We start from the raw sequence: 17187 nt of genomic DNA, 5'->3' as shown, positions 1-17187 counted from the left end.
TGCCTGATAGAAACCTATGTAACTTTGTAAGTCTATGTGCTCTGAAAGTGAGCCTCTTGGTGTGTTTAACCTGGTCATATCATACATTTTTGACTGATGGAGAAGGGGAATAGAGGGAATCCATACCACATTCTCATTGCTCAAAGTAGCACTTCAACATAGCCTGCTTAATTCAGGCTAATTAAAAATGCTCCCACTGTGGGGGTATATTAAAAAGTTATACACATCAGCTTGGAGAAAAGATGGCTGAGGGGAGATATGATAGAGGTCTATAAAATAATGAGTGGAGTAGGACGGATAGACATGAATCACTTGTTTACTCTTTCCAAAATACTAGGATTTTTTTTTTTTTTTTGGGGGGGGGGGGGCACTTAATGAAGCTACAAGGTAGTAAACTTAAAACAAAATCAAAGAAAATATTTCTTCAATCAGTGTAATTAAACTCTGGAATTCATTAGCAGAGAATGTGGTAAAAGCAGTTAGCTTTGTGGGTTTTAAAAAAGGTTTGGATAACTTCCTAAAAGTTGGGGAAATTTCACTGCTTATTTCTAGGATAAGCAGCATAAAATGTGTTGTACTGTTTTAGGATCTTGCCATGTACTTGTAATCTGGATTGGCCACTGTTGGAAACAGGATGCTGGGCTTGATGGACCTTTGGTCTGTCCCAGTATGGCAGCACTTATGTTTTCTTATGAAAAGGGGGGAAATAATAAGGTGTGTTTTCTGTTAAGTTGCTGCTCCAAGTACTACTTTGTTGGTTGCATCCATTAGCATTCCATACCACAAAAATCAAGTAGGGTATTTCAGGGTTGCTGTGGGAGCCCTAAAACATTTTTCTCATTCTAATTCAGAGCACTTCATAGGAGTAGATTTTAGCCTGTATTGAAATGCTCTGTTTTCAGATGTTCACAAGATACATTTCAGTAGCAGACTTAAGTTATCAAATCACTACTTTCTTTTTTATTTGAATAGTGTTATACATAAGACTTGTATAAGACCACAGCCAAGAGACACATGAATTACCCCATTTAATATTACAAACATCTTTCAAAAAGCAAACAAAAACTAGACTGTTATCTTAGACAGGTTTATAGTCCAGCTTAGATTCTAGTTTCTTGGAATCGGCAACTTTTCTGACAGCCTTCATGAAGTCTTCCTGAACAACAAAATCATGATCTGCTCGAATAGCAAACATACCTATAATCAAAAGGAAAATTTAGGTAGGAAACAAGAATTTGCAAAACTCACTTTATTTGTGAAACTGTAGAAATATCAGCCATAAACCAAAATACACAAAATTCTCAGACTTTAGCTAGACAGGATCAGATTGATGTTTCACAAAGGCACCAATATATTAGAATGGATTTAGTACACTAATCCTGTTGAGATCTATATAGCCATAGAGCACTAAGGGCCTCTTTTACCAAACCTTGCTAGAAAGTCCCAGTGCGGTAATGCCAACAAAGCCCATTTACTTTGAAAGAGCTTTGTCAGCACTACCACATGGTTAGGTAAAAAAGAGGCCCTAAATGCTAAGAAACCCAGATATAAAATTGGCTTCTTAGCATTTTGCGTGTGCTAATTCCATTAGTGCACGATAAACTTTAGTAAAACAACCCTAAAAAAGTGGTGAACCAGCCCTACAGCTCAGAAAAATCTCTTTCACCCACGAAATCCCAGAGTACTCCTAACATATCACGTCACTAAAATGTGAAGAATGCTTATGGGTGCAATGGCTGTAACAAATCCAAAAACTGTGTTTTAAATATCATATGTCAAATTTTATTTTCAAATCTTAAATAATCTGCCTCATGAAAAACAAATTATGTGACAAATTAGTTTTTCCCCATCTCAGACTGCAGCTTCTACAGATTCAGCCCCCTCTCCCCTTTTTTAAAGTAACTTATTTAACGAAGCAGTTTGAAATCTCATCATTCAAGTGCCAAAAAGGGCTCCAAACGTTTAGAACATATTTCTTTGACCATACTTAGCTATTTCAATAGACATTCTTTCCATATGTAACAATTCATGCATCTGATTTCTCTATAACACCAAAGTTGGAGATTAATCAGGAATCCATTGCAATAAAATACATCTTTTCTCTATCAAGCATGCCTGATCGATAAACAGGGCCAGCGCTTGTACCCCTTCCATCAAATCATCCACATTGTCAAGCAAACTCATTTGTGGTGTTGCATTTATTCTCATCCTGAACATGGCACCCAATGTTCCCATTCAGCAGCCCAAAATTCATGAATTCTTGTGCAATCCCACATACAATGGTTTAAGGTGCCCCCCCCCATGTGGTTGCATTTTATACAGTTCCTCAAGTACTGGCATACCCATCTTCTTGGCCTGCAGGCAGTGTATATACATTCAACATAAGAACTTGAAATTAAGTTCTGAGCGGAGTACTCTCCATCAGTTCAGGATTACCCACCAATTCCTTTCTGGAAATCTTTAAAAACTAGTAAAAAAAAGGACCGTTTCGGACACAAATGAAATGGGCGCTAGCAAGGTTTTCCTCGGAGTGTGTATGTTTGAGAAAGTGTGTGTGAGAATGACTGAATGTGCGAGTGTGTGTGTGTGACAGAGAGAGGAGAGCGAGACTGGGTGCGAGTGTGTGTGTGAGATTGAGAGTGTGTGCCAGGGTCGTCCCCCTCCCTCATCCACATCCACTCATCTCCAATCTCGTGGAACCTCTCCCGTCTCTAAAGATCTATTAAATAAATCTTTAAGAGGTCCCGCCAGGACCTCCCTGAGCTCTTCAGTATCCTGGGATGTATCCCATCCGGCCCCATAGCTTTGTCCACCTTCAGATTCTCCAGCTGTTTATAAACTCTTTCTTCCATAAACGGCGCAGTATCCACTCCATTCCCAAATATTCCTTCAGCAGCCAACCGCGGTCCTTCACCAGGATTTTCCTCCGTGAACAGTAAAGAGAAGTAATTGTTTAGCACATTCGCTTTATCCTCCTCCCTTTCCACATAACCACTCTCATTATCTTTCAGTCTTGCAATTCCATTCCTATCTTTTCTCCTTTCTCCAAAATACCTGAAAAAGGTCTTGTCACCTCTCTTTACATCTTTAGCTATTTTTTCTTCCGCTCGCACTTTCACTAGCCATATTTCTCTCTTCATTTCTTTGAGTTTAATCCGATAATCTTTTCCATGATCCTCTTGTTGCATTCTTTTGTATTTCTTGAACAAAGCCTCTTTTGCTCTTATTTTTTTCAGCTACTTGGTTGGAAAATCATATAGGCTTCCTGTTTCTCTTGGTTTTGTTTACTTTCCTCGCGTAAAGATCAGTCGCCATATTTATAGCAGCCTTCAGCTTTGACCACTGATATTCCACTTCTACGTCTTCCTACTTAAACAGCTCCTTTTTCAGGTATTCCCCCATTTTATCAAAATCAGTACGTCTGAAATCCAGTACTTTTAGTTTTGTGCGTCCACACTGTGCCTTCGCCGCACAAAACTAAAAGTACTGGATTTCAGACATACTGATTTTGATAAAATGGAGGAATACCTGAAAAAGGAGATGTTGAAGCGGGAAGGCGTAGAAGGCAGCTTAAAGAAAATCTAACCAGATGCAAGACTAGAAAAGTCATTACTATTAATTAAAAGGACCATCATATTATTTTTACTTATCCCCATTATGACTCGGGGAAACCATCGGTCTTAGTGCAATAGTGTCAAGCCAAATCTCACTACATAGTGTAAAGAGTGACTTTAAAATAATTTTCTGAAAAAAGTTATAAATACCAGACCATGTAAAGACACACTAAGGCAACCTCACCGTGGAGAATCAAGGGCGCCTTTTTGGACTTCTCATATAGGCATTTGGTTACAAAGTTACATTCAAGGGCAATAATGAGCTTATTTGTGGAGCAGTGCTTCTCAACCTTCTCCTGTAGGCACACTTAACCTCAGCTAGGCTTTCAGGATTCTCACAATAAATATGCATGCAATAGATTCACATATGCAAATTTTTCTCATGCATACTCATTGTGGGAATCCTAAAAACCCAGTTGCCAAAGTGTGCTACAAGGAGAGGGTTGAGAAGCAGTGCCCTATAGAGAGACTACAGTCCAGTGGCTCCTTTGTATCCAATTTGGCCAGCACGTGGCACATGAATACGGAGTATATGACTTTGTACTTGCAACAAAGGAAAAATTGCAGAACAAATGCCAGGAATTATATACGATCAAGCAGTCTGCCTGTTTAATTTCCATCCCCAACCTCCCTCTGTCTTTTTTCTAGTAAAGTAGAAGTACATGTGCCATCAGCACACCCATACTTCTACCTGTATGGAGGGAAGAAAGGTGCCAATCTTTACCCTATATTTTATTAGGGCCAACAGGGGTCCACCCTACTAAATAAGAGTGAAATTGTGGTACTTGGTCAAAATAGTATATACTCCAGGTACAACCTAATCAGATATTTCACATTCAGCCCCTTAGGTAATACGATTCCTTCATTGTTCAAATCTCAAATATAAAAAGATTGGTGTCAGGTAAGCATCTGGATAAGGTTTAAGCCACTCCAGAGGATGACTTATTTCAGAACCCCTAGGTCAATCTGGGTACGAAGGGCAATAAATCAAGTCCCTCTCCCCTCTACACTGACAGATAATATATCACAGAGACCATAGCAAGGTGCAAACCCTCCATATTTCTAGTTTTAATTTTAGTATACCCATCTTGCATTTCTTGAGCTGGGAGCAGACCTGAAATTGCAAGACAGCTATAAAAGTGTTTTTTATAATAACTACTCTTCCAAAGCTGTAGAAATTTGTGGTTTGACATTTGGCCTAAGCTAACTTGTGATAAGTTCCTTGTCAGCAACCAACAACCAGAGACTCCTATGACTAAGGACACCTGCAGTATCCAGATAAACAATCAAAAGGAGAAGTAAGTGGGTTTGGGTAAAATTGAATCTTCAGCAAAAGGGTGTAGGCAATATCATGCTATGCATAACTTGGATATAGGTCAACCATTATCTAATAAAAACTTATGCTTATGTACATGACAGGCCTTAAACTGTCCATGCAATAAGGGAACCAATGAAAAGAGTTGGAAGATGGTAGAAAGTGCTGGAACAGGATTCACCATAAAAGGAAATAGAATGTTCTGGAAAGATGCATATTCATTAGGTAGGAAGGGTAATTAAGATAATAAAGAAAGGAAGAAAAGGTATATAAGAAGAAACAGAATTGAGGATGGAGAGCCTCAGTGTGTCTACACTAGCAGGTGGACATATTGATAGCTCCCAGGGAAAACTCAAGTTTTATTTGCTACATATTATACTCTATTGGGATTTTATTTTTTTTTAAATATTTTAACAATTACTTATTGGCTTCTTTTGCTATTTTGAACAAACATTTATTAAGTCTAATACTTATCTGGCAGCCAGAGCTTTTCTTGCCTGGGGCTCTGCCGGGGGGGGGGGGGGGGGGGGGGGGGGGGTAGGGGGAAGAGAGGAATAGAGGAAAAGGTTTTGAGGGTCCACCCTCCAGGAGACCTCCAGAAGGCTACTCCTGGTCTCTGAGGCAAAGACAGTAGTGCACTTATAAACACAAAAATATATGATATTCTGCTAACAAACCTGAAATGACTACAGCAAGCATTTTTCCTTACCAGCCTCAGTGCAAACATTTCTTAAATCTGCTCCATTAAACCCATCTGAAAGCTTCACAATTGCTTCATAATCTATTCATAAAAAATAAAGGAAGGAATAATTACAACAAAGTGAAATTTCATTACAAGTACAAATTAAATATATTTTAATATTCTGGAATGATTGACAATTCTAATTAAACAAGTTTCAGTCAGGATCACTGTCTTTGTAGAAAGGTGGTTTCTTACAGTTCCATGAGACTGTTTTCACAATTGGCACAACACAAAATAAAGTCTTAGACAGAAGAGTCTCTACAATTCATAACTGATGCATGTTCCCTTGCCTTAGGCACAATATCTCCAAGCTCAAGAGTATTCTTTACACCTTGACCCAACCTTTAAATCTGAATCATCCTGGTACTTGTATAACACTTCATGTTATACTTTCTCATTACCAGCTTATAGAATCTTATGAGGGATTGTTTTGTTGGTAAAGCTTCAAGAAGCCTTTTTATTTGGAAGGAAAACCATATTCCAGCCCTTCCACTTACAACAATCATGCAGGGAGACAATTTTCTTAACTGATAAATTTTTTATATTTCAATCCTTTTTATTATCAACAAGGTACATATCTGTAAGTTATACAGTGAGGTTAACGTCCCTCCCCCCCTTTTTTTTTTTACCCTTTCTATACCCTTTTCTCTATGCACACCATTGCACTACCTCAGCTGCGAGTTCTTCCTATTGATTACAGACCTATCTGTTCAGTAAGCGGCTCCTTGCCATTGGGGGGGCAAGGTATTCCAAAACGGGCTCCAGCATTGCTGCAAGTTCTCTCCTCGCCTTGAGGAAAAGTCATGTATACCCATTCGTTCCATTCTTAAAAGCACAATCATCCGTGTCCTCCACTGCTGCACTGTAGGGTAGCTGTTGGTTATCCATTCTGTCAGTATAACTTGCTTGGCTACTATAATAGCTTTCCTCACAAATTTTTGTATTCCTCTTGGAGTGGGTGGGTGCAGAGCAGGAAATCCAAACAGGAGGGACAGGTCGCATGGCCATCTCGCATTCCACATTCCAGACACTCTTGCTATTATATCTGTCCAATATTTTACAATCCCTGTGCATGTCCAGAACATGTGGCCCATTGTGGCCCCTTCCATTCCACACCTGATAAAATTTTTAAGAAGAGCATCAGTGGATGCTTTCATGTCTAATTCATAGTGTTTTATAGTTTTTCTTCAAGTAAATACTGCTTTCACTGAGTAATCCTAAAGTCCTCCTGGGGCAGTTAAGAGATGCGGAGGGCCATTTTCGATATGACATCCAAGTCAGACTTTGGATGTTTTTTGCAAAAAACATCCAAAATCTAAATAGGAAAGAAGGTCATTAAAAAAAAAAAAAGTCTATCTTTTGTTTTCAAAAATACTGTTTTGAACAAGGTTTTATGATCTGCACGTTTTGTTTTTTTGGTCCATTTTCAATCAAAAATGTACAAGTGCAAAACGCACAAAATCAAGCCATTGGGATGTAGGAGGAGCCAGCATTTTTAGTAGACTGGTCCACCAAACATCCCAGGAAAGCAATAGGGCACCCAAGGGGGCACTACAGTGGACTTCATAAAATCCACCCAGGTACACATCTCACCATTGATTCCTTGTCTGCTGAGCTCTCCAAAATCCACCCCCCCCCCCCCAACTGTACACCACTACCATAGCCCTTACGGGTGAAAGGGGCACCTATATGTGGGTTTCTGGTGAGTTTTGGAGGGCTCACAGTTTCCTCCACAAGTGTAACAGGTACGGAGAGGTATGAGCATGGTCCACCTATCTGCAATGCACTACACCCACAACTAGACTATTCCAGGGACCTGCATGCTGTTCTAAGAGACCTGAGTAAAGGAGATTAAAGCAAATCATCAGATGATGCTCATCAAAATAAAATATTTATTGCATCCACGAATCCACACAGGCTGTGTTTCAGCCACTAGGTCTGCATCAAAAACATATACATACAATCACTTAATATAATAAAATGCAAAGAAACAAAGTAAATTAAAAAATACAAATATGAATGATTTAAAAAAGGGAGAATGAGAAATACAATTGAAAATAAAAACAGAATATATACAATAAGTTCAAATGTAAAATAGTTAAAAGGAGTTGCATCTTCAAAGATGTCACAAACCAGTGCTAATATCACAAAAATTGGTATATATCATATACAATAGTAATGGAGGAAGTGAACAGAGCTAAAATGCAGAATAAACTTAAATGTAATAGCTGATAGAGCCACCTCCCCAAAAACGTTGCAACCCCATCACAATAATAATATGCAACACATACAGTGCTAATTGGAAAACTAAAACCACTTAATTATAATTAATAAAAAAACTGCTCTGGTAGATAACCATGAGCTAATATTGTATATTTTATCTAAAAATCAGAACTGCTCTAGTGAAGAATATAGTATAAAATAGTATATATATAAAAGAAAAAAAAATAGTATAGAAAGAGACAAAACTAGAAATGTGTTAGCGACAGAAGTCTAAAGTCCAAGAAATACCTCAGAAAGGATGTCTGTAGATTAATCCGTCCTGTGGCTATAAGAAAACATAGGAATAGAAATAGCCATATGAACTGAGAATGAAAAATAAAAAAAAACAAATAAGTACTATACATCAAAGTTTACAATGTGCTCATGTGAAGTGGGGAAACAATGAAAGAAAAAAATGCGGTATACTAAAAATGCGCTCTTGCAAATAATGTGCCTTAAACTAGGTAGTGTGCAAAAAGTATCATGCCAGCATCCATCAAATGGTGGACAGATACGGATCTGGTGATATGTGCTTTGAGTTTCTAACCTAAAAATAAAAACTGGAAAATTACGCTCACAAAGCTAGTTTAAGGAGAAATATTTTTAAAAATATTTTAAAACATTTTTAAAAAACCCAAAAAACACAATCTGCGAGTGGTACCACCACTAGATCCAATAAGGTCTGCAGAGTAAGTCTACTCTGGAAATATCTATTTCTAAGCCATGAAAACATATATAATTCTAAGATTTATTTCCTTACCAATCTGGTCACAGTTTATCGCTAAAATCTGGTGATAGTGAAAACAAGGCTGAACTTTGGCAGGGAATTTAAAGACCCAAAGATAAAACTGCTGATGACATTTAAACATCATTGTGGTATCTGTGTGGCTTTGATAGTCCACTAAAAACCATACAGGTACACAAAAAGAAACAAAATCGCTCTATGGAAAAGAAACTGTCCTTGTTAAAGATTTATTTTCAGAAGAAGGCAATCCCTTTCCATGATCAGACTATATTGATGTTTCCAGATAAAGGGCCAGACGAGGGCGGGCCAGGGAGGAAAGGAGGGAAGTCCGAAGAGAGGCGATCAGCTGTTGCCTGCTGCAGCACCTTCACACGGAGGTAAGAGGTGCTGTGAGGGCCCGGCCCGGTGGCAGATGGAGGAGGGGAGTGGCGGCGACGACCTCGGGGGGGGGGGGGGGGGGGCTGCGGGAAACTGTCATTTCAATGCAGGGGGGAGGGGGAGCAAAGGACGTCCATAGGCACAGCTCGTCTTTTTTTTTTTAATATATAGTGAAGGACGTTCATAAAGGATGTCCTTGGCATGCGCAGAGCAGCCAGCATAACGTTTGGCTGCTCTGCGCGTGCTCGACTGGCTGACTGTGTAACGATGGAATAGAGAATGCAAGTGAGCTACAACGAGCAGTTCATTTGCATTCCTATTCCTTGACGCATGCCCGTTCCTTACCGATTCGCTAAGGGAATCGGTAAGGAAAGGGCTTTAACAAGTCTTTAGTGCATCTTGCCCAAAGTCTGCTCACTTATGAGAATCATTCATATATCTTTTTGTATCCTATACATCTTGAGGGACTCTTGCCTGCTAAAAGTAGTTCATTTATTATAAGGTAGGTTTTATTTTGGGGGGGGGGGGGGGGGGGCAGGGGTTGACTGTATCTCCATGATTTTTTTTGTTATTGCTTAAATTGATTATTTGGTGGTTTATCTTTCTCCCTGATGTGGACTTGATCTTTGTCATGTGAAAGAGCAAGATGCTTAAATAATTTCTTTTCCTAGAATACCTTGTATTTTCTTCTTTGTATGAATAAATTTGATAAAAAACAAAAGTAATAGATATTTCCAGAGTAGGTTTACTCTGCAAACCATATCGGATCTAGTGGTGGTACTGCTTGTGGAGTAATGGCATTTGTTATTTATGTTTAATATTTTTTAGTATCTCTCTTTAAACTAGCTTTCCGAGCATAACTGAGTGTTTTTATTTTTTTGGTTAAATAGACTCTTGTTGGAGATATTTTTTTTTAAAGTATATATCACCAGACCCATATCCGTCCACCATTTGTCAGGTTTTTTACAAGGTGTGCAGTGGCAAGTTTGTTCCAGTACAGGGCGGAATGTGGAATAGACTGGCAGCTTTTAGAGCACTTACAGCTAAGCTCAAAGGGCAAACGTCTAGATAAATAATTTGTGTCTGCTCAGAATTTGCATCACATATGGTCATTGCGTCACAGTTCCGTGTACTGATTAATCTGCATTTTGTTTACCAACACTGATAGGGGTGTTTTCATATCAAATATTTTTTAGTTATATTACACGTATCATGCACTTTGAGATGTTCTCTCAATGTTCACACAATTGTACTACTTTCTTGTTTAGGCACCTTCGACTTTGTCAAGTTTTGCTAAGCTTTTGTTTTGCAAGGTGCATTGAGATTTTTTACTCACTCATTGATACTTTTTGCACACTACCTATAGTTTAAGGCACATTTATTTGCAAGAGCGAATTTTTAGTACACAGCATTTTTTTGTCTTTCATTGTTTCCCCACTTTACATGAGACATCGTAAACTTTGAAATACAGTACTTTTGTTTTTTTATTTTCCAGTCTCACTTCATATGGCTATTTCTATTCCTATGTTTCCTTTTAGCCACAGGACAGATTAATCTACAAACATCCTTTCTGAGGTATTTCTTGGACTTTTGTCTTCTTTCCCTAACACATTTCTAGTTTTGTTTCTTTCTATACTGTGTTTTCTTTTTTATATATACCAGGGGCGTATCTGGACTCCGGCGGTAGGGGGGGCCAGAGCCAGAGGGAGGGGGCACATTTTAGCCCCCCCCCCCCCCCCGCCGCCGCCGCCGAGCCCCCACCGCCACCAATGACTCTCTCCACCCCCCCTCCCGCCGCCAACCCTCCCCCGCTGCCGTTCTTACTTTTGCTGGCGGGGGACCCCAACCCCCGCCAGCCGAGGTCTGCTTCCACCTGCCGCTGCCGTAAAAACTTCTTCTTCAGCCGGCGGGGGACCCCAAACCCCCGCCAGCCGCCCCGCGGTGTTTAAAATTCATCTTCGGCCTCTGTGGCCGTGCTGCTGTGATAGGCGCTGTTGAAATCCACTTCGGAGTCTGACGTCGCAGCACGTACAACGACGTCAGACTCCGAAGTGGATTTCAACAGCGCCTATCACAGCAGCACGGCCACGGAGGCCGAAGATGAATTTTAAACACCGCGGGGCGGCTGGCGGGGGTTTGGGGTCCCCCGCCGGCTGAAGAAGAAGTTTTTACGGCAGCGGCAGGTGGAAGCAGACCTCGGCTGGCGGGGGTTGGGGTCCCCCGCCAGCAAAAGTAAGAACGGCAGCGGGGGAGGGTTGATGGCGGTAGGGGGGTCCAGGGCAAAATCTGCGGGGGCCCAGGCCCCTGAGGCCCCACGCAGATACGCCCCTGATATATACTATACTCTTTTATACTATATTCTTCACTAGAGCAGTTCTGATTTTTAGATAAAATGTACAATATTAGCTCATGGTTATCTACCGGTGCTTTTTTTTTTTTTTTTAATTACAATTAAGTGGTTTTAGTTTTCCTTTTAGCACTGTATGTGTTGCATATTGATTATTGTGATAGCACTGGATTGTGACATTTTTGGGGAGGTGGCTCTTATCAGTCATCTTACATTTAAATTTATTCTGCACATTAGTTCTGTGTTCACTTCTTCCATTATTACTACATATGATACATACTAATTTTTGTAATATTAGCACTGCTTTGTGACATCTTTGAAGAGGTGACTCCTTTAGCTATTTTACATTTGAACTTATTGTATATATCAGTTCTGTTTTTAATTTCAATTGTATTTTTCTCATTTTCCCTTTTTTAAAAATCATTCATTCTTGAATTTTTAGAAGTACTTTGTTTCTTTGTATTTTATTATATTAGGTGATTGATGGATGTATATGTGTTTTGATTGCTTTTAGACTCCTGATGCAGGCCTAGTAGCCAGAATATGGCCAGTGTCAACTCTTGGATACAGTAAATATTTTAGGGCCCCTTTTACAGAGTGGTGGTAAGCCCAATGCTACTACTACTACTACTACTATTTAGCATTTCTATAGCGCTACAAGGCATACGCAGCGCTGTACAAACATAGAAGAAAGACAGTCCCTGCTCAAAGAGCTTACAATCTAATAGACAAAAAATAAATAAAGTAAGCAAATCAAATCAAATTAATGTGAACGGGAAGGAAGAGAGGAGGGTAGGTGGAGGCGAGTGGTTACAAGTGGTTACGAGTCAAAAGCAATGTTAAAGAGGTGGGTTTTCAGTCTAGATTTAAAGGTGGCCAAGGATGGGGCAAGACGTAGGGGCTCAGGAAGTTTATTCCAGGCGTAGGGTGCAGCGAGATAGAAGGCGCGAAGTCTGGAGTTGGCAGTAGTGGAGAAGGGAACAGATAAGAAGGATTTATCCATGGAGCGGAGTGCACGGGAAGGGGTGTAGGGAAGGACGAGTGTGGAGAGATACTGGGGAGCAGCAGAGTGAATACATTTATAGGTTAGTAGAAGAAGTTTGAACAGGATGCGAAAACGGATAGGGAGCCAGTGAAGGGTCTTGAGGAGAGGGGTAGTATGAGTAAAGCGACCCTGGCGGAAGATGAGACGGGCAGCAGAGTTTTGAACCGACTGGAGAGGGGAGAGGTGACTAAGTGGGAGGCCAGCAAGAAGCAGATTGCAGTAGTCTAAACGAGAGGTGACAAGGGTGTGGATGAGGGTTTTGGTAGAGTGCTCGGAAAGAAAGGGGCGGATTTTACGGATGTTGTAAAGAAAGAAACGACAGGTCTTGGCGGTCTGCTGGATATGAGCAGAGAAGGAGAGAGAAGAGTCAAAGATGACCCCAAGGTTTCGAGCTGAGGAGACAGGGAGAATGAGAGAGCCATCAACAGAAATAGAAAACGGGGGGAGCGGGGAGGTGGGTTTGGGGGGGAAAATGAGAAGCTCGGTTTTGGTCATATTTAATTTCAGGTGGCGTTGAGACATCCAGGCAGCAATGTCAGACAAGCACGCTGAAACTTTGGTTTGGATGCAAGGTGAGATATCAGGGGTAGAAAGGTAGATTTGGGAGTCATCAGCATAGAGGTGGTAGGAAAAGCCATGGGATGAGATTAATGAACCAAGGGAAGAAGTGTAGATAGAAAAGAGGAGGGGACCAAGAACAGAACCCTGAGGTACACCGACAGGCAGAGGGATAGAAGTAGAAGAGGATCCACCAGAGTGAACACTAAAGGTGCGGAGGGAGAGGTAGGAAGAGAACCAGGAAAGGACAGAGCCCTGGAATCCAAGTGAGGACAGGGTATCGAGAAGTATGCTGTGATCGACAGTGTCAAAAGCAGCGGAAAGATCAAGAAGAATGAGGATGGAATATTGACCTCTGGATTTAGCCAGTAATAGGTCATTGGAGACTTTAGTAAGCGCAGTTTCAGTTGAGTGGAGAGGGCGAAAACCAGATTGTAGTGGGTCAAGAATAGCATGTGAGGAGAGAAAATCAAGGCAGCGGCGGTGAACAGCACGCTCAAGTAATTTGGAGAGAAAAGGAAGGAGGGAGATGGGTCGGTAATTAGAGGGACAAGTAGGGTCAAGTGAAGGCTTCTTAAGGAGAGGTGTGACCACAGCATGTTTAAAGGAAGCAGGGACAGTCGCAGTGGAAAGTGAGAGGTTGAGAATGTGACAGATAAAAGGAATAAGAGTAGGAGAGATGGCATTAAGAAGGTGGGTGGGAATGGGATTAGAGGAACAGGTGGTACATTTTGAGGAAGAAAGGAGAAGTGTAGTTTCCTCAATAGTAACTTCAGGAAAGGAGGAAAGGGAATGAGGGGAAGGAGAGAGAGGGGAACGGACTAGTGGAGGGAGAGCTGGTGAGGTAGAGAAAGCAAGGTTTATCTTTTGAACCTTGTTGTGAAAGAATTCAGCAAGGGTCTGAGGAGATAATGAAGGGGGAGTTGGGGGAGGGGGCACCTTGAGGAGAGAGTTCAATGTGGTGAAGAGAAGTCGAGGATTAGAGCCAAGAGAGTTGGTCAGTTGGATATAATAATCCTGTTTGGCACGTAAAAGAGCAGATTGGAAGGAGGTCAGCATGAACTTAAAGTGTAAGAAATCAGCAAGGGCCCGAGATTTCCGCCAGAGGCGTTCGGCGGAGCGGGTACAGGAACGTAGATAGCGGATATTAGAAGTCAGCCAAGGTTGGGGTTTTGTACGCCTTACAGGGCGGATCATCAAAGGTGCAAGAGTGTCTAAGGCAGAGGATAGAGTATTGTTGTAAGAAGAAACAGCCTCGTTGACAGACGTGGATGGTGCCACAGTAGAGAGGAGGTTTGAAACATGGGAGGATAGAGATGAAGGGTCAATGTCGTGAAGATTCCTAGATAAATTAGATAGGATAGGACGGGACTGGGAGGGAGGAGATTTAAGTGTGAAAGTTATAAGATGGTGATCAGAGAGGGGAAGATCGGAGGCAAGGAAACTAGAGGGTGAACAGTTGGAAGAGAAGATGAGATCAAGACAGTGACCATTTTGATGAGTGGGGGAGGTGGAGCATAGTTGGAGATTAAAGGACGACGTTAAAGCGAGTAACTTGGAAATATAAGAGTTGGAAGGATCATTAGCAGGAATATTAAAGTCACCAAGGATGAGAGAGGGGGAGGAAGGATCATGGAAGAAGGCAAGCCAGGCATCAAAGTCACTGAGAAAGGATGAAAGGGACTTATCAGGGGGACGATAAATGACCGCTATTCGAAGAGGCAGAGGAGAGAAAAGGCGGATAGAGTGGACTTCAAAGGAGGAAAAACAGTGAGATTGAGGTGGAAGAAGGGGTTGAAATCTGGAGGAGGGAGAGAGAAGTAGTCCAACACCGCCCCCACGGCCAGCAGAGCGAGGAGTATGTGAAAATAGATAACCGCCATGGCACAGGGCTGCGACTGAAGCAGAGTCATCAGGGCAGAGCCAGGTTTCTGTTATGGCGAGCAGATGGAGGTGACGCGAGATAAAGAGGTCCTGGATATAGGGGAGTTTGTTACAGATAGAGCGGGCATTCCATAGGGCGCAAGAGAAGGGCAGAGAAGAGGAGGGGAGTAGAGGAATAGAGATGAGGTTAGAGAGGTCACGGTGAGATCTGTAGAGTTTGGATAATAGTTGGTGAGGAGGGCCAGGATTGGGATTGATGTCACCAGCTGAGAGTAAGAGAAGGAGTAAAAGAGAGCGGAGGAGAGTAGGAGAGGTGTGGCCACGAAGGCGTCGAAGGCGAGAGGTATTTAGGTGGAATGGGGAAGGCAAAATGGAGGGAAGAAAGAGACGGAGATTAAAAGCCAAGAGGGAGGAAGAGGGTAGGAGAGAAGGTGAGGTGATGAAGTCAATGGATGGGAAGTGAGTTCCTGTAGCGGAGAGAGGTAGGGGGTGAGGGAAAAGATTAGGAAGGGACAGAGCTAGGAAGAGAATGTGAATAGGGGCCATAAATGATTAAGGTACTTTAGCAACTGGAAAAAGAGCGGAGGCCCTGAGTGGATCGGGGTGGACCTGGGTGTCACCCCGGAGAAGGCTGTAAGGATATGCAGATGAGCTGCAAGTCCTCCACAGCACCTGAAAGGCAGCCGGTGGTAGAGGTGGGTACCTCTCAGCTGAGGAAAGGCTTACCAGGGGTTAGGCCGAAGCCAGCATTCCTCCCCCTGAGGGTCGCCTGATCCTAGCCAAAAAGCACCTGGGGAACTCTGGGCACTTGGAGAGAAGGCCCTGGGAAGATCGGGGTGGAACTGGAGTCACCCCGGATACAGCTATGAGGAAATGCAGAAGGGCTGCAAGTCCTCCACAGCACCTGGTGGGAGCGCTGGGCACCTAGAGCGGAGGCCCTGAGTGGATCGGGGTGGACCTGGGTGTCACCCCGGAGAAGGCTGTAAGGATATGCAGATGAGCTGCAAGTCCTCCACAGCACCTGAAAGGCAGCCGGTGGTAGAGGTGGGTACCTCTCAGCTGAGGAAAGGCTTACCAGGGGTTAGGCCGAAGCCAGCATTCCTCCCCCTGAGGGTCGCCTGATCCTAGCCAAAAAGCATCTGGGGAACTCTGGGCACTTGGAGAGAAGGCCCTGGGAAGATCGGGGTGGAACTGGAGTCACCCCGGATACAGCTATGAGGAAATGCAGAAGGGCTGCAAGTCCTCCACAGCACCTGGTGGGAGCGCTGGGCACCTAGAGCGGAGGCCCTGAGTGGATCGGGGTGGACCTGGGTGTCACCCCGGAGAAGGCTGTAAGGATATGCAGATGAGCTGCAAGTCCTCCACAGCACCTGAAAGGCAGCCGGTGGTAGAGGTGGGTACCTCTCAGCTGAGGAAAGGCTTACCAGGGGTTAGGCCGAAGCCAGCATTCCTCCCCCTGAGGGTCGCCTGATCCTAGCCAAAAGCACCTGGGGAACTCTGGGCACTTGGAGAGAAGGCCCTGGGAAGATCGGGGTGGAACTGGAGTCACCCCGGATACAGCTATGAGGAAATGCAGAAGGGCTGCAAGTCCTCCACAGCACCTGGTGGGAGCGCTGGGCACCTAGAGCGGAGGCCCTGAGTGGATCGGGGTGGACCTGGGTGTCACCCCGGAGAAGGCTGTAAGGATATGCAGATGAGCTGCAAGTCCTCCACAGCACCTGAAAGGCAGCCGGTGGTAGAGGTGGGTACCTCTCAGCTGAGGAAAGGCTTACCAGGGGTTAGGCCGAAGCCAGCATTCCTCCCCCTGAGGGTCGCCTGATCCTAGCCAAAAAGCACCTGGGGAACTCTGGGCACTTGGAGAGAAGGCCCTGGGAAGATCGGGGTGGAACTGGAGTCACCCCGGATACAGCTATGAGGAAATGCAGAAGGGCTGCAAGTCCTCCACAGCACCTGGTGGGAGCGCTGGGCACCTAGAGCGGAGGCCCTGAGTGGATCGGGGTGGACCTGGGTGTCACCCCGGAGAAGGCTGTAAGGATATGCAGATGAGCTGCAAGTCCTCCACAGCACCTGAAAGGCAGCCGGTGGTAGAGGTGGGTACCTCTCAGCTGAGGAAAGGCTTACCAGGGGTTAGGCCGAAGCCAGCATTCCTCCCCCTGAGGGTCGCCTGATCCTAGCCAAAAAGCACCTGGGGAACTCTGGGCACTTGGAGAGAAGGCCCTGGGAAGATCGGGGTGGAACTGGAGTCACCCCGGATACAGCTATGAGGAAATGCAGAAGGGCTGCAAGTCCTCCACAGC

General features: G+C 43.4%; 1 protein-coding gene across 1 annotated transcript in view; it reads right to left on the bottom strand.

The window, feature by feature from the left end:
- Positions 1-612: 612 nt before the first annotated feature.
- Positions 613-17187, bottom strand: part of PSMC6 (proteasome 26S subunit, ATPase 6) — a 118864-nt gene continuing 102289 nt past the window's right edge. Inside the window, exons 13-14 of the mRNA XM_030214737.1 lie at positions 5639-5710; positions 613-1197 (exon numbers count right to left, since the gene is read on the bottom strand). Coding sequence (XP_030070597.1) covers positions 1079-1197; positions 5639-5710 — 191 coding nt within the window. The 3' untranslated portion in view covers positions 613-1078. The remainder of the gene's footprint in view (positions 1198-5638; positions 5711-17187) is intronic.

This window comes from Microcaecilia unicolor, chromosome 9 (genome assembly GCF_901765095.1).
Source record: "Microcaecilia unicolor chromosome 9, aMicUni1.1, whole genome shotgun sequence".
NCBI lineage: Eukaryota > Metazoa > Chordata > Amphibia > Gymnophiona > Siphonopidae > Microcaecilia > Microcaecilia unicolor.
The sequence above is the reverse complement of the archived record's forward strand: the minus strand, read 5'-3'. Positions and strand labels throughout refer to the sequence as shown.